This window comes from Hyperoodon ampullatus (assembly GCF_949752795.1).
Source record: "Hyperoodon ampullatus genome assembly, chromosome: 2".
NCBI classification, from domain to species: domain Eukaryota; kingdom Metazoa; phylum Chordata; class Mammalia; order Artiodactyla; family Ziphiidae; genus Hyperoodon; species Hyperoodon ampullatus.
In genome coordinates, this window is record NC_136915.1 from 164,943,812 (window position 1) to 164,969,642 (window position 25,831).

General features: G+C 35.8%; 1 protein-coding gene across 1 annotated transcript in view; it reads left to right on the forward strand.

The window, feature by feature from the left end:
• COP1 (COP1 E3 ubiquitin ligase) overlaps positions 1–25,831 on the forward strand; it is a gene marked incomplete at its 5' end in the record, with an annotated part of 242,055 nt that overhangs the window by 89,233 nt on the left and 126,991 nt on the right. The window contains one exon of the mRNA XM_079698724.1: positions 6,711–6,768. Coding sequence (XP_079554850.1) covers positions 6,711–6,768 — 58 coding nt within the window. The remainder of the gene's footprint in view (positions 1–6,710; positions 6,769–25,831) is intronic.

The window sequence follows — 25,831 nt, forward strand, 5'->3', positions numbered from 1 at the left end:
TACATCTGTTCCCATATCCCTTCCCTCTTGCGTCTCCCTCCCTCCCACCCTCCCTATCCCACCCCTCCAGGCGGTCACAAAGCACCGAGCTGACCTCCCTGTGCTATGCGGCTGTTTCCCACTATCTATCTACCTTACGTTTGGTAGTGTATATATGTCCATGCCTCTCTCTCGCTTTGTCACAGCTTACCCTTCCCCCTCCCCATATCCTCAAGTCCATTCTGAAGTAGGTCTGTGTCTTTATTCCTGTTTTACCCCTAGGATCTTCATGATTTTTTTTTTCTTAAATTCCATATATATGTGTTAGCATACGGTAGAGTCTGTCATACAGAGTGAAGTAAGTCAGAAAGAGAGAGACAAATATTTATTTATTATTATTTGAAAAAATATTTATTTAGTTATTTATTTGTCTGCTTCGAATCTCAGTTGCGGGATCTTCGTTAGGGCGTGCGGGATTTTAAGTTGTGACATGAGGGCTCTTAGTTGCGGCATTCGGGATCTAGTTCCCTGACCAGGGATCGAACCCGGGTCCCCTGAATTGGGAATGTGGAGTCTTAACCACTGGACCACCAGGGATGTCCCAAGCCCAGTATTTTTAAAAGCCAAACTGTATATTGCTGAAAAGGCCATTGAAATCATCAATGTTTATTTGTATAAAATCTGTTGTATAATATTTGTTGTAATATCTTGTTGAAATTCTTACAAATACCACAAGATGAGTAGTAGTACTGTCTATTCTAATGAGTCTGAGACACTGTATAAGAAAAGATTTCACATTAAGTTTCAATTGAATTTTGCATCAAAATTAGGAAATTATTACTGTCCTAGAGAACTGCATTTGCAAAAGTTGTAACTGTTAGAGTAACATACGTATGTGTATTAGGTACTGTTTTGTAATTTACATGTATTATCTCATATAGCCCTCAGAATAAATGCCGTGTGTCCTTTTCATTTTACAAATGAGGTAGTTGAGCCATAGAGATGAGGCAATTTGCCCAGCATCACATAGTTAGTAGCATAATCAGTATTCTAAAGCAGACATCCTTACTCTGGAGCCTGTAAAACCTTGGGAGGTAAAACGGTTTTGGAGATCATTGAGTTAATAATAAAACATCAAAAAGAAGATCGATAGAAACTTATAGTTCAAAAATGGCAGGGCAATGATTCTTCAAGAAGAGAAAACATATGTCACTTTGGCAGTCTTACATAAGGATTCTGGAATTATACTGCCTGGGTTCAAATTTCAATTCCACACCTTATTAGCAGTTTTACCTTAGGCAATTTTATTATTAACTTCTGTACACCTCAGTTTTCTCATTATTAAAATGAGGATAATACCTGTCTTGACTGATAAAATGTGGTAATATATTTAAAGAAATGAGAGAGTAATACCTGCCACATAATAAGCACTCAGTAAATGGTAACACTCAATAGATGAGTCATGTTGATTTTGTATGATTTGTTTGAATAGTTGTGTCAAATGTTAAAGGGTATGTGGAATTAGAAAGGAAAAATCAAAACTGAAGAGTGATTTCTGGTATCTCCTGAGGTGTCTGCAAAACTGGGGCCACGAAAATTTTGGTTGTTTAGTAAGTGGCGTTTACCATTAATTTGAAATTCAATGCCTCTGTGTTAAGTAAGTGACAGAAAAGCATTATTTTGAGGAGAGCAAGTGATTTAGCTTTCATCTGTTTATAATACCGGGGATTACTGCCTTGGTAGAAAGGGAATAAAATAGTCACAAACTTTACTATTTAAAAAAAAATTAAAATCATATTTTATTTTAATTAGTCATTATTAAAATTTATAAGTCAGATTATTTTCATGTTACATGTTTCTCACGTTGCTCAGTTTTGGGAAACTGGTTCAGTAATTTTATGTAGAATACTAGAAAGGAACAGGGTTTGGCAGTAGCCCCATATTGTTTATTGAATGTAGAGTTTATTCTGTTTTAAGTTTATACTAATGGAAAAACAAATCAGTGACAATAGTCTAATTTCATGTGTGTACACAGATTTTTTTTTTGGTTCATTCAATTCCATTATTTATTTAAAAACCTCATAGTTTTATTTTCTTTATGTTTAGCCTTAAATTATCTCAATACATTTTATTTTGCTCACATATTAAAATCCTCTATAATTTAATTAATTTTGTGCCTATTGATATTTGAATGTGAATTATCCTATTTCAAGTAAAAGCCCAGTCTAAAACTGGTTACCCGCTATTTTTACCAAGAGTGAAACACTGTTTTCTCTTAGCTTCCTATTCATTTATAGATATAGCTTATATGTGAAATTGACTTAACATTCTTTTTTTATTTAAACATTTTTTATTTCTTTTTTTTAATTGAAGGATAGTTGATTTGCAATGTTGTGTTAGTTTCAGGTGTACTGCAAAGTGATTCAGTTTTATATATATATATATATACACATGCACACATATATACACATAATACACATGAACATATATACACAAATACATAAATACGTATATATACACACATAAATACATATACATATATATTCTTTTTCAGATTCTTTTCCCTTATAGGTCATTACAAAATAGTATAGTTCCCTGTGCTGTACAGTAGGTCCTTGTTGATTATCTATTTTATATATAGTGGTGTGTATCTGTTAATCCCAAACTCCTAATTTATCCCTCCCCCTCATTTCCCCTTTGGTACCATAAATTTGTTTTCTATGTCTGTGAATCTGTTTCTGTTTTGTATATAAGTTCATTTGTAAAAGCCTATCTTTTAATTACAAAGTGTATCTTTGCTTTAAGTTTTGTGACATCTACTTGCATAACTGTGAATTTCCCTTGTAACTTGGATTAACGGCTGTATAGTTTTCATATGTTTTTAGCTGAGCTCCTCGTTGTCACCAGCAAGAACATTAAGAATTTTTTTATCATCTTATTTTCCCCATCATGAATAAAGTGTATTATTCCTAACTCAGTTTTAGTTACTATCTTGAAATTTTCTTCTTGCCCTTGCCATTTTTTGGTGGCTTTATTTTTATAACTTACTTGAAATAATTTCAGGTTATTTATTTGACATTTATTTGAAATAATTGATGACTCTCATATTTATAGGTTGCCGTTTTTTTTCACTTTTCTCCTTAAATTATGTCTCTGAAGTGGGTTGGGCTATTCCAGGATTTCCTCGCTCTTCAGTTGTAGAATATGATGTGCCTAGGGAGCATAGCATGGTGGTTCAGTGTAGACTCTAGAACCTGACTCCATGGCTTTGAATCCTAACTCTGCTATTGGCTAACTTTGTTAACTTGGGCCAAATGTATAATCTGTCAGTGGCTGAGTTTCCTCACTTGAGAAATGGGAATGATAATAGTGTCTACCTGACTTATGAAGTTTAAATTACTTAGGTCAGTGCCTACAGCATGGTAAATGCTCAATAAATGATAGGTATTAATACTGCTGTTGTCATTACCATCTGTGGATTGTGGCTAACTCAGAGATAAGAAGTAGAATAGCACCAGAATCAAGAGAACCCAGCCCAGGCAGTGCTTTCTAATATTCTCTTCTAATCATGTTACTTTATACACACATAGAAACACACACACACACATTTTAAAAAGCAGAATTAAAGGGATTTATTTTTTCAGATTGCTTCTGTTGTAGTTGTGTATACATTAATAAATTTCCTTAGTGAATAAGATTAAGATCTGAAATAAAATAAATTTGAAACTCTGCAGTTATTATTAATAAAATACCATTTAAAACCTGTCATTTCAATACCTTCAACAATCTGATGAGTACTATTTTTAAACATATATTTGAAATGTAATGTTATCTCACTATATACACTGATATATCAATATCATTGTTCCAGCCTGCAGTCAAAGAAGTCTGAATTACAAGATCATAAAATAATTATATCTAGAAATAGTTCTGTTCTATCAACCTCTAAATGTGCAGCTTCATAATTTTATTAATGTTTATACAGATAATAGGGAATTGGGTTTCATTAGTGGAAGGAACACATTTTTTTTTAACATCTTTATTGGAGTATAATTGCTTTACAATGGTGTGTTAGTTTCTGCTGTATAACAAAGTGAATCAGCCATATGCATACATATATCTCCATATCCCCTCCCTCTTGTGTCTCCTTCCCACCCTCCCTATCCCACCCCTCTAGGTGGTCACAAAGCACCAAGCTGATCTCCCTGTGCTATGCAGCAGCTTCCCGCTAGCTATCTATTTTACATTTGGTAGTGTGTATGTGTCAATGCTACTCTCTCACTTCGACCTTCCCTCTCCCCATGTCCTCAAGTCCATTCTCTACGTTTGCATCTTTATTCCTGTCCTGCCCCTAGGTTCATTAGAACCATTTTTTTTTTTTTAGATTCCATATATATGTGTTAGCATATGGTATTTGTTTTTCTCTTTCTGACTTACTTCATTCTGTATGACAGACTCTAGGTCCATCCACCTCACTACAAATAACTCAATTTCATTTCTTGAGTAATATTGTATATATTGCCACATCTTTGCCACATTGCCACATCTATTGCCGCATTGTATATATGTGCCACATCTTTATCCATTCATCTGTCGATGGACACTTGGATTGCTTCCATGACCTGGCTATTGTAAATAGTGCTGCAGTGAACATTGTGGTACACGTCTCTTTTTTTTTTTTTTTTTTTTTTTTTTTTTTTTTTTTGCTGTACGCGGGCCTCTCACTGCCGTGGCCTCTCCCGTTGCGGAGCACAGGCTCCGGACACACAGGCTCCGCGGCCATGGCTCGCGGGCCCAGCCGCTCCGCGGCACGTGGGATCCTCCGGGATCGGGGCACGAACCCGTGTCCCCTGCATCGGCAGGCGGACTCCCAACCACTGCGCCACCAGGGAAGCCCCACGTCTCTTTTTGAATTATGATTTTCTCAGGGTATATGCCCAGAGTGGGATTGCTGGGTCTTATGGTAGTTCTATTTTTAGTTTTTTAAGAAACCTCCATACTGTTCTCCATAGTGACTGTATCAATTTACATTTCCACCAACAGTGCAAGAGGGTTCCCTTTTCTCCACATCCTCTCCAGCCTTTATTGTTTCTAGATTTTTTGATGATGGCCATTCTGACCGAGGAGCACAGAATTTTGAATGCATGGCATTTCCTCAGTTTTAGCCCTGTTAGTCCCTGGTTAGAGTATACTGAAAATAGCATGTGATCCTGTCATATCAGTTCATGACTCTGTGCAAGGAAAGAAATTCATTACAAGATTGTGTTAATTCTTTAATTTGTAGCGTAAGTGCTTTGAAGGGTCTTTCTTACATAAGTCTTACTATAGGAACGGTTAAGAACACTGAATATCATTATGTATTGCTTTATAAAAAAAGACTACTGTGAAGACAGTTGCATCTAATTTATTATATTTTTGAAAGCATAAGTTTGTATGTTATTGACGAATTTTATTAATAGAGGGTAAAATTTATTGAACATCTACCGTTTTTTGGCATCGTACTGAGAAATTAACCCACTTAATTAAATCTTATACCTCTCTGAAGTATCTTACTCATTTAGCAGATGGAGAAGCTAGAGACCAAATAAGATCAATAACTTGCCCAGACTCATTTAGCTGCTAACAGGTGAAATTCAAACCCACTCTGTACTCTTAATAAGAGTGCCTCTCATATTATAACCTTTGTGATTATTTGAGTAGTAAAGTGAATAATGATTTTGTATATTTATGTAAAGAGACACACTGAAATTAGTACACTTAATTGCTTAAATTTCATTAGGGTAGACAAAAATATAAACATTTCTATAGTAGAAATAGGGAAGAATTTTTAAAAATGTAAAAAACTGTTGATCTATCATGGTTGATGTAGAAGTTATATCATTTTCAGGTGTTAATAGTCTTCATAATTTATTTAAAGAAGGGAGGGAGATAAGAGTGACGTGATAAAATAGATATTGTAAGATGGAACTCTTAGGAAGAAAAGCTAGTCGGGACTTCTAGAGGTTTTTCTAGAGTTAGGTAGGAAAATGCATAGAGAATATAATCAAATAGAAAGAACCAATGGAGAAAGTAGATTATGTTCCACTAGGGCAGAGGTAATTAGAATATAGATTTTGGGTTATGAAAGAAAGATTATTGGTATTTTACCATTTCTTCCATTCCTTTGATAGTTTTCTTTCACGTGAGGTGATTATCATAACATTTTGGAGCTTGAAGGGAGTCTAGATATAGCTAGAAATAGCTAGTCTCCACTCATCTCACTTTGCAGGTAAGGAAACAGTTATTATAGGTATTTGTCCAAGGGCACTAGCTCTAGTGTCATAACAGGATCTGTTAATCATAGCTTTTGATTGCATGCTTGTGCTCTTTTCCCAATATTCTAAGTCCTCTTTTCCTTAGAGTTCAAACAACTTATTAACCTATCTGAAATGAAATTGTAGGAAATACTTCTATATATACACCTATCTTATGATTATTCCCTACTGACATTCTTTCAAGGTGGGTATATTTAAGGTGGTGGGATGAAGGGGTAAATTGTTTAAATATTTACTAATTTTTTGTTTATGGGATATGTATTTATTTGATGTCTAATTAAATTATTGGCAATAAATATTTTCTTTGCTTAGAAATTAGAAATATTGGATTTATATATGATATATTTTAGATTTACTTTTTCTGTTGCTAAGAGAATGTAAAAACTGAAATCACATTTTTCTTTCTTCATTTTGCAGTAGTATTATTGATTCCACAGAATACAGCCAACCTCCAGGTTTCAGTGGCAGTTCTCAGGTAAATGCTACATCTAACAGTATGTTCTAGTGGTACCATAAATATAATCACCTGAGTTGTAAAATCACAGATGAGTTTACTGGAATGTCCTGTCATAAAGACAGCTGTTTTGAATGCTGTGGCATTGATTAGGACTTGAATAGCTCTGATAGATAATAGATATATATTTGCTTATCACTGAGTTAAAAATTTTTTTTAATATACTGGTAACATCAGACCTTGAGAGGAAGGAAATACCATAAGAGGAAATTACGAGTAATCAGGGCATTGTTTCTCTCAGAGATAAGACAGTTGTAATTTATTGATGAATTACCCATTATTATGTTGAAACATGTAGCTTTTCCGTGCAAAGTAAACTACAGGCTTGAGTAAAATAGACTCTGGCTTCTCCTTTTCTTTAATTAATTGTATGATTATTTTGATTTTTACTGTCTTCATCTCTGACTTGGGGATGCTGATATTTGTCAAATATAATTTTGAGACCAGAGTTTGTTTTTTTTTTTTTAAACTTTTCACACTGAAATAACTTCAGACTTAGAGAGAAGTTACAAGATTGATAAAAAATAATTCCTTTATATTCTGTATGCAGATTATCCAGATGTTCACATTTGCTTTATCATTCTCATTCTGTCTCTCTTTTACATATACACACATAAAATTTTTTCTTTGGATGTTTGAGCAGGGTACAGACATAATGTTCCTTTATCTCTAAATACCCCAGTGTATATTTCCTTAAAAACAAGGATATTGTCCTATGTAATCGCAATATATCTTTAAAATTCAAGAAGTTAATGTTGATATGGTACTATTATCTAATCCTTATATCTTACTCAGATTTTACAAATTGTCCTTCCATTATCCTTTATAATATCCTTTTTTCCTTAAAAGGAAAAAAACATAAGGCATTCAAATAAGGCATGTTTATTTGTATATTCATTTTATGTGATAGTGCAGTTATTTTTATCAAAGTGGAAAGAAAATTCTTTCGGATCATACAGCTTTTATTTGTGTTTTTCTTTCCCCACTACTTAAATAACTGCCTCTATTACTTTTATGGTTAGTTTGTGTAACTACTCTGTATATCCTGTGTTACTTCAACTGCATGCTTGGATTTGGCCTATTTTTTTATAGTAAGTTTATAGATTGGTTTGTATCTGTTTCTGAACAGCCATGAAAACACCAGATCTAGGTGTTTTTTTAATAAGATCTAGGTGTTTTTTAATAAAACACCAGATCTAGGTGACAATGGGATATATCAGGAGAAATTTTTAAGAATTAAATTGAAACATCCTTAAGAATTTGAACAGGAAAAGCAGTCTCTGAATTTGGAAACAGGCTTGGCATTCACAGCTGGGCCTTGATGTTCTCCTTTTAAACATAATCTCACAGAACATCAACATCAGACATAGTCACTCTGGGACGGTGATGAAATGAAGCAAAATCCGAGATCACTTCATAAACTTATTAAGCACATACAAAAAGAAGTCACTGTGTAAGCCACATAAAATACCAAACACACCTCTATCATGGCTAATATGAGCAGTTGCTGTTTCTTTACTAATTACAACTTTAGTCTCACTGTAGTTTTTTCTTTGTCTAGGTAAGATATATTAAAGTACTCAATCACAGAATTATCCCCACTTCTTGACAGTATCCAACCCAGAGCAAAGCCTTACTTCCTTGAACCTTCCCCCAAATCACTTAACATGGGCCTATATCCTATAAGTAGTTTGTAACATCCTCTTACCTTAACCTGTAGTGTGCTGTATTCTTTGTTGCAATAAGCAGTAATAAAATTTGTTCAACTACAGGTGTGTTCCTATTGGTCTTTGGCTGCAGGGCTTTGACAAAGTCTACATAGAGGAACAGAGAAGATTTTGTACTATTGCCATTTATAGAACATTGATTTGGAATTTCTAGCAAATTCCATAAGCTAGAAACAATAGAAATTGAATAGAAAAAAAAAAGCAATCAGAATAGTGTTTTTTTTTTAAATTTTTACTGTTTGCATATAATAAAGGAGACTTCTGGTTTGGGATTGCACACTAAGCCAATGTAATCCCTCCAACCTCCACCCACTAGAAATCCCATTGACATATTGCTATCCTCACACTGAAAACTTAAAAAGAATTTATAAAGATAAAAAGAATACTTAGGAAGTCCACCTAACGTGAGTCACTGTATACAGAGTAAAAGTGTGCTTTTAGATGTAGTCTGGGTCTTTCAGGAGACTCCAACCTTAGTATCTGCTGGAGGACAGGGAAGTTGCTGAGGAGGAAAACCTACTAGTGCTTATGGGCTATAACTAATACAACATATTGTGCCGAAGTCCTTAGGCTTCATTTCTAGGTATACTCTTTAGACGAGACAGACTTAAAACAGATTGACACAGAAAGACTTGAAAACGAAGGAGTAGTTGAGGATAAGCCTGGCAAATATAAGAATGATAAGGAATACAACAAAAACAAACAAATAACAAAAAAGGAAAGAAAAGTAGACCAAAGTAGAACTCAAGGAAAAAATCATAGAAGACAGATACAGGTTTTCACATAATGAAAGGTATAATCCCACAAAGTAGTAGTAATTTGTGTGACATAATATAAAGCATTGGTATTTATATAAAGCAAAACCTATTAGAAATTTTCAAAAATTGATTAAAAGTTAAACATGGTAAGAGATTTTAAGGTATAGTCATCCTTCAGTATCCATGGGGGATTGATTCCAGGAACCCCTGCAGGTACCAAAATCCAAGGTTGCTCAAGTCCTTGGATAAATTGGTGTATATTTGCATATAACCTGGGTATCACATCCTCCTATATACTTTGTCATCTCTGGATTACTTGTAATAACTAATATAATGTAGTAAATGCTATACAAAAAGTTTTAAATATAATGTGAATACTGTGTAAATAGTTGCCAGTGTAGCTGCAAATTCATTTTGCTTTTTTGGAACTTCTTGGAATTTCTTCTTCTTTTTTTTTGGGGGGGGGTGGATTTTTTTTGTCTGCGTTTGATTGAATTTTTAGTTGCAGAACCTGTGGATATGGAGGGCCTACTGTATAATTCAAGAAGTAATTAAAGTAGAAATAAAAATATTTAGGTAACATTTATTTTGCATTCACTATTCATGAACATTGCTCAATGTACTTTACAGGTATTAACTACTTTAATTCTTAGAATTTCCCTATGAGATAAGTACTATTACTATTATTTTCTATTTTATTGAGGAGGAAACTAGGGCAAAGAGAAGTTGAGGAGGTTGCCCAAGGTAATATAGCAGAGATTTTAACTCAGGCATTATGGCTTCAGGGCAGGTGCTTTTAAATATTAATTTATTCAACCAAAAGTTTTTTTGAGTACCTCCTATTTACCAGACACTATTATAGGCTCTGGTTATTGAACAAAAACAAAACAGACAAAAATTCATGCTGTAGCCAAACTTTCAGTCTAGTTGGAGAGATACTAATAGTAATAAGAATAGATTACCTTTGAACAAAGAGGAGGTGAGGGAGCAAGCTATGTGAATATCTCCGGGAAGATCTAGGCTGAGTGAAAATAAGTACATAAGCCTTAAGGTACAAGAATGCCAGACACAGTCCAGAAGTCCAGTATGACTGGAGAGGAATGAGGAAGGAGGAGAAAAATAGAAATGAGGTAAGAACCATGACAGAGGCCACTTTGGTGCATGATTTTCTTACGTCATTATAAAGACATTGGATTTTTTCTTTGAGATGAGTCAAACTTGGTTTAATAGGTACTTGTCTCACTTTATACTTTGCATCAAGGGATATACATTATTTATAGTAATCTTAGAGCATTTAGAAAACTGGATTGATTCTAAAACAGAATAAATTGTACCATCTACATTCTCTGAATCAGAACCTCAAATAAATAACTACTTAGACAGTCTGGAAAAGAGAAAAGTAAATACTTCTCTTAATACCTTTGTGTCAAAGAGTATACAGACGTTGCTACAAACAATTCAGAAAATAATGCTAGTGAAAATATTATATATCAAAATTTCTGAAATTTTGGTCAGAATTTTCCTAAAAAATTGTATAATTAAATGAATTCATTTTTAGATACGAATACAAATAAATGAACTAGGCATTGAACTCAAGAAACAGGGAAAAACTTAAGATGGCAAATGTAGAGAGAAATAAAAAGATCCTATATGTTACAATATATAATTGAAATTGGCTATTATAATATTGAGTAGATTAAAATAACTTAGTGCTGATGCATATTAATAAAAATAGCAGTCTTAATAAAATGTATAATTTTCAAGGAAAATAAAAAATATTAAAATAGGTTAAAGCAATTGTTAAACATTTTGAATAGACCAATAACCATAACTTAATGTGATTCCAATTAAAAATCCTCAAGAATATTTTTTAAAGGTCGGTAGAGAGTGTGACCAATTGACTTTAATGGTAATTTATAGAATGAATGCTTCAGAGGTATAATAATTACAAGGGCATTTGCCCATTAAGTTATTATAATGTATTCTAAGACTGCTGTAACAAAATGGGCACAATAAAAAATGTAAACTCTAACTGAAAGGTAATGAAGAGTTTACCCCATGGTGAAGGTGGATATGCAGATCAGTGGTGAAAGGGAAGATTTTTTTTCTTGAATTTTAGTTTATTTATTTTTTTATAGAACAGGTTCTCACTAGTTATCCATTTTATACATTATACATGTTAGTGTATATATGTCAATCGCAATCTCCCACTTCATCCCCCCTGCCCCCCCGCCACTTTCCCCCTTGGTGTCCATACGTTTGTTCTCCTCATCTGTGTCTCTATTTCTGCCCTGCAAACCAGTTCATCTGTACCATTTTTCTAGTTTCCACATATATGCATTAATATATGATATATTTTTTTCTCCTTCTGACTTACTTCACTGTATGACAGTCTCTAGATCCATCCAACTCTCAACAAGTGACCCAATTTCGTTCCTTTTTAAGGCTGAGTAATATTCCATTGTATATATGTACTACGTCTTCTTTATCCATTTGTCTGTTGATGGGCATTTAGGTTGCTTCCATGTCCTGGCTGTGGTAAATAGTGCTGCAATGAACATTGGGGTGCATGTGTCTTTTTGAATTATGGTTTTCTCTGGGTATATGCCCAGTAGTGGGATTGCTGGATCATATGGTAATTCTATTTTTAGTTTTTTAAGGAACCTCCATACTGTTCTCCATAGTGGCTGTATCAGTTTAAAATTCCCACCTTGCCACAGTACAAGAGGGTTCTCTTTTCTCCACACCCTCTCCAGCATTTGTTATTTGTAGATTTTCTGATGATGCCCATTCTGACTAGTGTGAGGAATAGATACCTCATTGTAGTTTTGATTTGCATTTCTCTAATGAGTAGTGATGTTGAGCAGCTTTTCATGTGCTTCTTGGCCATCTGTATGTCTTCTTTGGAGAAATGTCTATTTAGGTCTTCTGCCCATTTTTGGATTAGGTTGTTTGTTTTTTTAATATTCAGCTGCAAGAGCTGTTTATATATTTTGGAGATTGATCCTTTGTCCGTTAATTCATTTGCAAATATTTTCTCCCATTCTGAGGGTTGTCTTCTCATCTTGTTTATAGTTTCCTTTGCTTTGCAAAAGCTCTTAAGTTTCATTAGGTCCCATTTGTTTAATTTTGTGTTTATTTCCATTACTCTAGGAGGTGGATCAAAAAAGATCTTGCTGTGATTTATGTCAGGGTGTTCTTCCTATGTTTTCCTCTTAAGAGTTTTATAGTGTCCGGTCTTATATTTAGGTCTCTAATCCATTTTGAGTTTATTTTTGTGTATGGTGTTAGGGAGTGTTCTAATTTCATTCTTTTCCATATAGCTGTCCAGTTTTCCCAGCACCACTTTTTGAAGAGGCTGTCTTTTCTCCACTGTATATCCTTGCCTCATTTGTCATAGATTAGGTGACCATAGGTGCGTGGGTTTATCTCTGGGCTTTCTATCCTGTTCCATTGATCTTTATTTCTGTGTTTGTGCCAGTACCATATTGTCTTGATTACTGTAGTTTTGTAGTATAGTCTGAAGTCAGGGAGTCTGATTCCTCTAGCTCCATTTTTTTCCCTCAAGACCGTCTTGGCTATTCGGGGTCTTTTGTGTCTCCTTACAAATTTTAAGATTTTTTGTTCTAGTTCTGTAAAAAAAATGCAATTGATAATTTGATAGGGATTGCATTGAATCTGTAGATTAGGTAGTATAGTCATTTTCACAGTATTGATTCTTCCAATCCAAGAACATGATATATCTCTCCATCTGTTTGTATCAGCTTTAATTTCTTTCATCACTGTCTTACAGTTTTCTGCATACAGGTCTTTTGCCTCCCTAGGTAGATTTATTCCTAGGTATTTTATTCTTTTTGTTCCAATGGTAAATGGGAGTGTTTCCTTAATTTCTATTTCTGATCTTTCATCATTAGTGTATAGGAATGCAAGAGATTTCTGTGCATTAATTTTGTATCCTGCAACTTTACCAAGTTCATTGATAAGCTCTCGTAGTTTTCTGGTGGCATCTTTAGGATTCTCTATGTATAGTGTCATGTCATCTGCAAACAGTGACAGTTTTACTTTTTCTTTTCCAATTCGTATTCCTTTTATTTCTTTTTCTTCTCTAATTGCCATGGCTAGGACTTCCAAAACTACGTTGAATAATAGTGGTGAGAGTGGACATCCTTGTCTTGTTCCTGATCTTAAAGGAAATGCTTTCAGTTTTTCTCCATTGAGAATGATGTTTGCTGTGGGTTTGTCATATATGGCCTTTATTTTGTTGAGATAAGTTCCCTCTGTGCCCACTTCCTGGAGAGTTTTGTTCATAAATAGGTGTTGAATTTTGTCAGAAGCTTTTTCTGCATCTCTTGAGATGATCATATGGTTTTTATTCCTTAATTTGTTAATGTGATGTATCACATTGATTGATTTGCATATATTGAATAATCCTTGCATCCCTGGGATAAATTCCACTTGATCATGGTGTATGATCCTTTTAATGTGTTGTTGGATTCTGTTTGCTTGTATTTTGTTGAGGATTTTTGCATCTACATTCATGAGTGATATTAGTCTGTAATTTTCTGTTTTTTGTAGTATCTTTGGTTTTGAAATCAGGGTGATACTGGCCTCATAGAATGAGTTTGGGAGTGTTCCTTCCTCTGCAATTTTTTGGAAGAGTTTGAGAAGGATGGGTGTTAGCTCTTCTCTAAATGTTTGATAGAATTCACCTGTGAAGCCATCTGGTCCTGGACTTTTTTTGTTGGAAGATATGTAATCACATTTTCAATTTGATTACTTGTGATCGGTCTGTTCATATTTTCTATTTCTTCCTGGTTCAGTCTTGGAAGGTTATACCTTTCTAAGAATTTGTCCACTTCTTGCAGGTTGTCCATTTTATTGGCATAGAGTTGCTTGTAGTAGTCTCTTAGGATACTTTGTATTTCTGCAGTGTCTGTTGTAATGTCTCCTTTTACATTTCTAATTTTATTGATTTGAGTCCTCTCCCTCTTTTTCTTGATGAATCTGGCTAATGGTTTATCAATTTTATCTTCTCAAAGAACCAAGTTTTACTTCTGTTGATGTTTGCTATTGTTTTCTTTGTTTCTATTTCATTTATTTCTGCTCTGATTTTTATGATTTCTTTCCTTCTACTAACGTTGTGTTTTGTTTGTTCTTTCTCTAGTTCCTTTAGGTGTAAGTTTAGGTTGTTTATTTGAGACTTCTTACTTTTTGAGGTAGGCTTGTATTGCTATAAACTTCCATCTTAGAACTGCTTTTGATGCATCCCATAGGTTTTGGATTGTCGTGTTTCATTGTCATTTGTCTCTAGATATTTTTTGATTTCCTATATGATTTCTTCAGTGATCTCATGGTTATTCAGTAAAGTATTGTGTAGCCTCCATGTGTTTGTGTTTTTTACATTTTTCTCCCTGTAATTGATTTCTAATCTCACAGCATTGTGATCAGGAAAGATGCTTCATATTATTTCAGTTTTCTTACATTTACTGAGGCTTGATTTGATGTGATCTGTCCTGGAGAATGTTGCATGTGCACTTAAGAAGAATGTGTAATCTGCTGTTTTTGGATGGAATGTCCTATAAATATCAATTAAATCTACCTGGTCTGTTGTATCATTTAAAGCTTACGTTTCCTTATTAATTTTCTGTTTGGATGATCTGTTGTTTGGTGTGAGGTGTTAAAGTCCCCCACTATTATTGTGGTACTGTCAATTTCCTCTTCTGGAGCTGTTAACAGTGCCTTATGTATTGAGGTGCTCCTATGTTGGGTGCATATATATTTATAATTGTTATATCTTCTTCTTGGATTGATCCCTTGATCATTACGTAGTGTCCTTCCTTGTCTCTTGTAACATTCGTTATTTTAAAGTCTATTTTATCTGATATGAGTATTGCTACTCCAGCTTTCTTTTGATTTCCATTTGCATGGAATATCTTTTTCCATCCCCTCACTTTCAGCCTGTATGTGTCGCTAGGTCTGAAGTGAGTTTCTTGTAGACAGCATATATATGGGTCTTGTTTTTGTATCCATTCAGCAAGCCTGTGTCTTTTGGTTGGAGCATTTAATCCATTTATGTTTAAGGTAATTATTGATATGTATGTTCCTATTACCATTTTCTTAATTGCTTTGTGTTTTGTTTTTGTAGGTCATTTTCTTCTCTTGTGTTTCCCACTTAGAGAAGTTCCTTTAGCATTTGTTGTAGAGCTGATTTGGTGGTGGTGAATTCTCTTAGCTTTTGCTTATATGTAAAGCTTTTGATTTGTCTATCAAATCTGAATGAGATTCTTGCCAGGTAGAGTAATCTTGGTTGTGTGTTCTTCCCTTTCATCTCTTTAAATATGTCATGCCACTCCCTTCTGGCTTGTAGAGTTTCTGCTGAGAAATCAGCTGTTAACCTTATTGGAGTTCCCTTGTATGTTATTTGCCATTTTTCCCTTGCTGCTTTTAGTAACTTTTCTTTGTCTTTAATTTTTGTCAATTTGATTACTATGTGTCTTTGTGTGTTTCTCTGTGGGTTTATCCTTATGGGACTCTCTGCACTTCGTGGACTTGGGTGGCTATTTCCTTTCCCATGTTAGGGAAGTTTTCGACTATAATCTCTTCAAATATTTTCTCATGTTCTTTCTCTCTCTCTTTTTCTTCTGGGACCCCTATAATGCAAATGTTGTGTTTAATATTGTCCCAGAGGTCTCTTAGGCTATCTTTATTTCTTTTCATTCTTTTTTCTTTATTCTGTTCCATGGCAGTGAATTCCACCATTCTGTCTTCTAGGTCACTTATCCGTTTTTCTGCCTCAGTTATTTTGCTATTGATTCCTTCTAGTGTATTTTTCATTTCAGTTATGGTATTGTTCATGTTTGTTTGTTTGTTCTTTAATTCTTCTAGGTCTTTGTTAAACATTTCTTTCATCTTCTCAATCTTTGCCTTCATTCTTTTTCTGAGGTCGTGGATCATCTTCAGTATCATTATTCTGAATTCTTTTTCTGGAAGGTTGCCTATCTCCACTTCATTTAGTTGTTTTTCTGGGGTTTTATCTTGTTCCTTCATCTGGTACATAGCCCTCTGCCTTTTCATCTCATCTATCTTTCTCTGTATGTGGTTTTATTTCCACAAGCTGCAGGATTGTAGTCCTTCTTGCTTCTGCTCTCTGCCCTTTGGTGGATGAAGCTATTTAAGATGCTTGAGCAAGTTTCCTGATGTGAGGGACTGGTGGTGGGTAGAGCTGGCTGTTTCTCTGGTGGGCAGAGCTCAGTGAAACTTTAATCTGCTTGTCTGCTGATGGGTGGGGCTGGGTTCCCTCCCTGTTGGTTGTTTGGCTTGAGGCGACCCAACACTGGAGCCTACCCACGCTCTTTAGTGGGGCTAATCGTGACTCTGGGAGGGCTCACACCAAGGAGTACTTCCCAGCACTTCTGCTGCCAGTGTCCTTGTCCTTATGGTGAGACACATCCACCCCCCGCCTCTGCAGGAGACCGTCCAACACCAGCAGGTAGGTCTATTCAGTCTCGTATGGGGTCATTGCTCCTTCCCCTGGGTCCCGATGTGCACACTACTTTGTGTGTGCCCTCCAAGAGTGGAGTCTCTGTTTCCCCCAGTCCTGTCGAAGTCCTGCAATCAAATCCCACTAGCCTTCAAAGTCTGATTCTCTAGGAATTCCTCCTCCCCCAGGAATTGCTGGGCCCCCAGATTGGGAAGTCTGACGTGGGGCTCAGAACCTTCACTCCAGTGGGTGGAGTTCTGTGGTATAAGTGTTCTCCAATTTGTGAGTCACCCACCCAGCAGTTATGGGGTTTGATTTTATTGTGATTGCACCCCTCCTAGCATCTCATTGTGGCTTCTCCTTTGTCTTTGGATGTGGGGTATGTTTTTTGGTGAGTTCCAGTGTCTTCTTGTCGATGATTGTTCAATAGTTAGTTGTGACTCCAGTGCTCTCACAAGAGGGAGTCAAAAGGGAAGATTAAGTAAGTTATGAAGTGTTAGCCAGGAAACATTTGAAGGAAATTTAGCTTTCTGTTTTTTCTGTTACTGTAAGTGTCCAGATCAGCTAAATAATGATTTAAATAATAGAATTGTAGAAAAAAAGAGGGCTATATATAAGAAAGCACCATAAACAAGCTTTTAAAGCCAAAGTGGGAAAGGTTTTGTCAGTTGCTTCACATTGCTTCGAAATGAAAAAAGTTTCTTAAACCAATTTCATTCTTTTGATGAAAGCTCCAAAAAAATTTTTTTTAAAAAGATGAAGAACAGGGGGGAAAAAGGCAAATTCAGATGGTCAGCTCACATATGAAATAATACTCCACTTCCTACATAATAAAAGCACAGGATGAAGTAGTGTAAGGTACCAAAGAAGTCACCTAATAGGTATGGCTGAGGATGTTTCAAAATGGGAAATCTTGCTTGCTGTGTGCATGTACATGTAGTGTTGAGGATGGGATGGGGGACTGAGAGAGGGGGAAAAGGGGAGGAGGGAGAGTTGGTTGTCTTACAGGAAGACTATTTGGTGATATATACATATGAGAAGTGCTAAAAATGTGTGATTTGGTAGTGATAAACATAGGACTTTCTTATAAGAAATGATTCAAAGTACTATGTAAAGATTATATACCAGTATTATTTATAAAAGCAAAAATTCTAGAAAAATAAATACACGCAATCATAGTAGAATAGCTATGGAAACTATGGTACAGCTATCAGGTATATTATTTTACTACTCTTAAAAATAATGTTTATAGTTGAAATTGAATTGAAAAAAATGTTAACAATATAATGTAGGTGAAGCCAGAAACCATTTTTTTATACCACTGAAGTTTTATAATTGCCTCTTCATCTTGCTTTAGAATTTTTATATAAGCTTACTACAGTTAGTAAAATCAGGAAATTGAATGTTAATGCAATATTATTATCTGAGATAATGTAGTTAAATTTCAGCAGTTTTGCCACTAATATTCTTTTATAGCAAAAGAAAAAAAATTTCCTTCTCCAGTATGAATCCGGAATCACTGGTTGCCTTTAGTTGTCATGTTTCTTCAATCTCCTCTAAATTGTTATAGTTCCTTAGTTGTGCATGATGTTGACGTTTTTGAATAGTATAAGTTATTAATTTTTTAGAGCGTTCCTTAATATGAGTTTGTGTGGTATTTCCTTATAACTAGATTCAGATTATCCATTTTTATCAGGAATACTACAGAACCGATGTGGTATCCTCTGTTAGTTTGTCATATCTCGACCCATATTATATGAGTTTGCTCAGTACTGGTGATGTTAACTCTGATCACCTGATTAAGGTAGTGCCTGCCAGATTTGTCCGCTGTAAATTTACCATTTTCTTCCATTTGAGCATCTACTAATAAATCTTACTTGAAATAATTATGAATGTGTTTTGTCCAAATGATAATTTTTAATTCGTTTTTTCTTCCACATTTTTTTAAACTTTTTAATTGAAGTATAGTTAGTTTACAGTGTTGTGTTAGTTTCAAGTATACAGCAAAGTGATTCACATATATATATGTGCACTTTTTCAGATTCTTTTCCATTATAGGTTATTATGAGATATTGAGTATAGTTCCCTGTGCTATACAGTAGATCCTTATCATTTACCTATTTTATATAGAGTAGTGTGTATATGTTAATCCCAAACTCCTAATTTATCCATCCCCACTCTTGTGCTATCCCCTTTGATAACCATAAGTTTGCTTTCTATGTCTGTGAGTCTATTTCTGTTTTGTAAATAAGTTCATTTGTATCATTTTTTTAGATTCCACATTTAAGTGATATCATACAGTATCATCTTTCTCTGACTTACTTCACTTAATGTGATAATCTTTAAGCCCATCCGTGTTGCTGCAAATGGCATTATTTCATTTTTTTAATAGCTGAGTAATACTTCCACATTTATTCGTTAGCATTTCTGCTGAAAGGGAGGATCTTTCCCTCCCTCCCTCTTTGTTTGTTTATATGGTTATGGAATCATGGAATTTTAATTTTTTCTGTTAATCATTTTGAAACTCAAATTGTTCCGTTTGTCTAGTTGGAACTCCTTCAAGCTGATTTTCATGTTCTTATCATTCTTTCAGTAACTTCTTACATTCTCAGACAACAAGATATACCAGCATCATCTTATACTTACCTTGCCCCAGTCCTGGAATCAGCCGTGTACCCAAGAAGCCGTGTTTTCTTTTAATGGAGAATGGTATTTCAAAACAAAGATCTGGGTTTTTTTGTTTGTTTGTTTTTTGTTTTTTGCGGTACGTGGGCCTCTCACTGTTGTGGCCTCTCCCATTGTGGGGCACAGGCTCCAGATATGCAGGCTCAGCGGCCATGGCTCACAGGCCCAGCTGCTCCGCGGCATGTGGGATCTTCCCGGACCGGGGCACGAACCCATGTCCCCTGCATCAGCAGTCCGACTCTCAACCACTGCGCCACCAGGGAAGCCGAAGATCTGAGTTTTAAGTGTGCTCATTTCACTTAGAGCATCATTGCTTGTAGGTCTTCTCAGTGGACAGAGCTAGGAAATACGTATATCTGTATATATAACATATTATAATATGTATCCATTAATTATATATTAATCACCTTAAGTGTTTGATGAAAGGACTCACAGGAATCAAGCAGTTTATACTTCTGGAACTTCATTATAGGCAATGGATATAGTATAGCCAAGCTGAAGAAGGGTACTCCTTGAAAGGGATATGAAGACTTCAGGCACAGTCGTCTTTGTCCTTCTACCACCGAGTCACAGAGGAATTGCTTTGTCTCCAGGTTCAGAACCACTAGTAGCTTGCATCTCAAGCACCTTAGTAATGGGAAATTCAAATTTGGCTTGAGGCCGGATCTCTTATTTTAAGCTAGTCACATGGGCAGTGCATTCTAGTTATGTGACCAGCCATTAAGTTACAGGCTCCACTGAAATCAGGTGAATCATAAATTCACTTATTATTACTAAACAGTGCTGACAGACTGATACAGTCTACTCCCAAACAACTCACAGGCCCATGGTTATGGAATATCATTTATCTTCATTTAGTACATTTTGTGGGCTTCCCTGGTGGCGCAGTGGTTAAGAATCTACCTGCCAATGCAGGGGACACGGGTTCAAGCCCTGGTATGGGAAGATCCCACATGCTGCGGAGCAACTAAGGCCATGAGCCACAACTACTGAGCCTGCGTGCTGCAACTACTGAAGCCCACGCTCCTAGGGCCCGTGCTCCACAGCAAGAGAAGCCACCACAATGAGAATGAGTCTAGGTTTTATTAATTTCTTCATAAGTTTATTCCTAAGTTTCTTTAGAGTTGTAAAAATAAATTTTTAAATTTTGAGATAATTGTAGATTCACATGCAGTTGTAAAAATTAATACAGATACAGCCCATGAAAATTCCCTGGTGGTCCAGTGGTTAGGACTCCATGCTTCCACTACTGGCAGCCTGGGTTCAAGCCATCCCTGGTTTGGGAACTAAGATTGCACAAACTGCGTGGTGCGGCCAAAACAAAACAAAAAGCATTAAAAAAAAAAAAACCAGAGAGAGCCCCTGTACCATTTACCCAGTTACCATAATGGTAACACACGAACAATATTGAGCTTTCCAGTCCATGAATATGGTATATCTTTCCATCTATTTTGGTCTTTTAAAAATTTCTCCTGGCAGTATTTGTGTTTGTAATATAGAGGTCTTCCATGCTTTCATTAAAGTAATTTCTAATTCTTTTTGATGCTATTATTGATACAATTATTTTAAATTTTTTATTTTCTACTTTGTTGAACGTACAGTTGATTTTTGTACATTAGCCATGTTCCTTATTAGCTTGCTAAATAATTTTCTTTCTAAATGTATTAATTCTAGTAGTTTTGTAGATTCTCAGGAATTTCTATGTAAAATCATATGATCAGCAAAAAGATATTTTTACCTTTTCTAATCTTTGTGTGTTCTCTTCTGTTTCCCCTCACCTCTTCCCCCCCTCTCCTCTCCTTCTTCTCTCCCCTCCTCTCTTCTCGCCACATCTCCCTTCTCTTCATTTTCCTCTTTTTCCCTCCCCTTTCCCCCTTATACTTCAACTTATATGTTAGCTCTACATTTTGGTAGATGCCCTTTATCAAGATGAGGAAGTTTCCTTCTGTTCCTAATTTGTTGAGAAATTTTAACATGTATAGGTGTTGAATTTTGTCAGATGCTTTTTTTTTTTTTTTTTTTTTTTTGCTGTACGCGGGCCTCTCACTGCTGTGGCCTCTCCCGTTGCAGAGCACAGGCTCCGAACACGCAGGCCCAGCGGCCATGGCTCACGGGCCCAGCCGCTCCGCGGCATGTGGGATCCTTCCGGACCAGGGCACGAACCCGTGTCACCTGCATCGGCAGGCGGACTCTCAACCACTGCGCCACCAGGGAAGCCCTGTCAGATGCTTTTTATGCATGTCTTGAATTTTTTTTTAATTTAATTTTATGTATACAGCAGGTTCTTATTAGTCATCCATTTTATACACATCAGTGTATACATGTCAATCCCAATCTCCCAATTCATCACAACCCCCCGCTGCTTTCCCCCCTTGGTGTCCATACGTGTTTTCTCTACATCTGTATCTCAATTACTGCCCTGCAAACCAGGCAGAAATTTTTATATGGATAACTCCTTTATTCTGCCCACTTGATGAATTGCGTTGATTGATTTTCTAATATGAAAACAACCCTGCATTCTTGGACTGAACTCCATTTAGTTACGATGAGTTATTCTTTTTACATGTTGTTGAAATTGATTTGCTGTTATTTTGTTGTGGGTGCTTGTTTTCATGAAGGCCTTTATTCCCCTTCTTCTTTCCTTCCCTTCCCTAGAGTCCTCATTGGGTTTGGGTATTACAGCTATGCTGGTCTCAGAAGACAAATTGGGAAGTGTTTTCTGAAAGAGCTTGTGTACAATTGATATTATGTCTTCCTTGAATATTTGGTAGAATTTTCATGTAAAAGTATCTGGGCCCTCTCTTCTGACGTATATGCTAGTTTTCAGTGTATTTATTCTGTCTTATTCGTGAAACCCATAAATTAGATATTATAATTAATGTATGTAAACAATATTTAAAATCACTTACTTGGTTACTAGTTTCCTTGCTTCTCTTTCATTTTGTGTCTCAGACCTTCTGGTTTGTGTTGTTGAACTTTTCAATTACATGGTTTCAGAAATTTTTTAAGAAGTAGCTTATTGGTGATAATCCTTGTTTTCATTTACATGAAAAAAAATTTTGCTCATGTTGTTGCAGGACAGTTTTTTTTTTTTTTTTTTTAGGTTGGGGTTATTTTATTTCAACTTTTTAAGGATAACCAAAGTTTACTTTGTTCTAACTTCTCTTATTGCTTTTGAGAAGTATTTTGCTTGTTTAATTGTTCCTGTTAGGTGAATTAACTTTTCTGTTTGTCTGATTTTAAAATCTTTCTGTTTTGTACAAAAACATAGTTTTGCTTTAGTGTGCCTAATTGCAGATTTCTTTTTTTTTAATTAACATATTTTTATTTTTATTTATTTTTGGCTGCATTGGATCTTTGTTGCTGAGCGCGGGCTTTCTCTAGTTGGCGGCGAGCGGGGGCTACTCTTTGTTGCAGTGCGCAGGCTTCTCATTGTGGTGGCTTCTCGTTGTGGAGCACGGGCTCTAGGCATGCAAGCTTCAGTAGATGTGGCAAGTGGGCTCAGTAGTTGTGGCTTGTGGGCTCTAGAGCTCAGGCTCAGTAGTTGTGGTGCATGGGCTTAGTTGCTCTGCGGCATGTGGGATCTTCCCGGACCAGGGCTTGAACCCGTGTCCTCTGCATTGGCAGACAGATTCTTCACCACTGCAGCACCAGGGACACCCTGTGGATTTCTTTTTAATTATCCTTCTTGGTAGGAATAATTTCTATGTCTGTATTCATGTATGTTTTCAGTTCTGGAAAATTGTCAGCACCAACTCTTCAGATATGTCTTCTTCAGTCTGTTACTCTTTTCTGGGTCTCTGGGGGCCCATATTTTAAACCTTATTATTCATTTTTTTAAATTTATTTTTTTATACAGCAGGTTCTCATTAGTTATCCATTTTATACATATTAGTATATATATGTCAATCCCAATCCCCCAGTTCATCACTCCCCGACCCCCACCCCTCCACCACTTTCCCACTTGGTGTCCATACATTTGTTCTCCTCATTCGTGTCTCAGTTTCTGCCCTGCAAACCGGTCCATCTCTACCACTTCAGGTTCCACATATATGTGTTAATATACGATATTTGTTTTTCTCTTTCTGACTTACTTCACTCTGTATGACAGTCTCTAGATCCATCCATGTCTCTATAAATGACCCAATTTCGTTCCTTTTTATGGCTGAGTAATATCCTATTGTATATATGTACCACATCTTCTTTATCCATTCGTCTGTTGATGGGCATTTAGGTTGCTTCCATGACCTGTCTATTGTAAATAGTGCTGCAGTGAACATTGGGGTGCATGTGTCTTTTTGAATTATGGTTTTCTCTGGGTATATGCCCAGTAGTGGGATTGCTGGATCATATGGTAATACTAGTTTTAGTTTTTTAAGGAACCTCCATACTGTTCTCCATAGTGGCTGTATCAGTTTAAAATTCCCACCTTGCCACAGTACAAGAGGGTTCCCTTTTCTCCACACCCTCTCCAGCATTTGTTATTCGTAGATTTTCTGATGATGCCCATTCTGACTAGTGTGAGGAATAGATACCTCATTGTAGTTTTGATTTGCATTTCTCTAATGAGTAGTGATGTTGAGCAGCTTTTCATGTGCTTCTTGGCCATCTGTATGTCTTCTTTGGAGAAATGTCTATTTAGGTCTTCTGCCCATTTTTGGATTAGGTTGTTTGTTTTTTTAATATTCAGCTGCAAGAGCTGTTTATATATTTTGGAGATTGATCCTTTGTCCGTTAATTCATTTGCAAATATTTTCTCCCATTCTGAGGGTTGTCTTCTCATCTTGTTTATAGTTTCCTTTGCTTTGCAAAAGCTCTTAAGTTTCATTAGGTCCCATTTGTTTAATTAGTTTTTATTACCATTACTCTAGGAGGTGGATCAAAAAAGATCGTACTGTGATTTATGACAAACAGTGTTCTTCCTATATTTTCCTCTAAGAGTTTTATAGTGTCTGGTCTTACATTTAGGTCTCTAATCTATTTTGAGTTTATTTTTCTGTATGGTGTTAGGGGGTGTTCTAATTCCATTCCATTCCATGTAGCTGTCCAGTTTTCCCAGCACCACTTTTTGAAGAGACTGTTTTTTCTCCGTTGTATATCCTTGCCTCGTTTGTCATAGATTAGTTTACCATAGGTTCGTAGGTTAATGTCTGGGCTTTCTATCCTGTTCCATTGATCTATATTTCTGCGTTTGTGCCCGTATCATATTGTCTTGATTACTGTAGTTTTGTAGTATAGTCTGAAGTCAGGGAGTCTGATTCCTCCAGCTCCATTTTTTTCCCTCAAGAATGCTTTGGCTATTTGGGATCTTTTGTGTCTTCATACAAATTTTATTTATTTATTTATTTATTTATTTATTTATTTTTTTGCTGTACGCGGGCCTCTCACTGTTGTGGCCTCTCCCATTGTGGAGCACAGGCTCTGGATGTGCAGGCTCAGCGACCATGGCTCACGGGCCTAACCGCTCTGCGGCATGTGGGATCTTCCTGGACCGGGCCACGAACCCGCGTCCCCTGCATTGGAAGGTGGACTCTCAACCATTGCGCCACCAGGGAAGCTCCATAGAAATTTTAAGATTTTTTGTTATAGTTCTGTAAAAAATGCCATTGGTAGTTTGATAGGGATTGCATTGAATCTGTAGATTGCTTTAGGTAATATAGTCATTATCCCAATATTGATTCTTCCAATCCAAGAACATGGTATATCTCTCCATGTGTTCGTGTCATATTTAATTTCTTTCATCAGTGTCTTATAGTTTTCTGCATACAGATCTTTTATCTCCCTGCATAGGTTTATCCCTAGGTATTTTACTCATTTTGTTGCAGTGGTAAATGGTAGTGTTCCCTTAATTTCTCTTTCAGATTTTTCAACATTAGTGTATAGGAATGCAAGAGATTTCTGTGCATTAATTTTGTATCCTGCAACTTTACCAAATTCATTGATTAGCTCTATTAGTTTTCTGCTAGCATATTTAGGTTTCTCTATGTATAGTATCATGTCATTTGCAAACAGTGATAGTTTTACCTTTTCTTTTCCAATTTGTATTCCTTTTATTTATTTTTCTTCTCTGATTGCTATGGATAGGAATTCCAAAACTATGTTGAATAATAGTGGTGAGATTGCACATCCTTGTCTTGTTCCTGATCTTAGAGGACATGCTTTCGGTTTTTCACCCTTGAGAATGATGTTTGCTGTGAGTTTGTTGTATGTGGCCTTTATTATGTTCAGGTAGGTTCCCTCTTTGCCCACTTTCTGGAGAGTTTTTATCATAAATGGATGTTGAATTTTGTCAAAAGCTTTTTCTGCATCTATCGAGATGATCATATGGTTTTTCTTCTTCAGTTTGTTAATATGGTGTATCACATTGATTGATT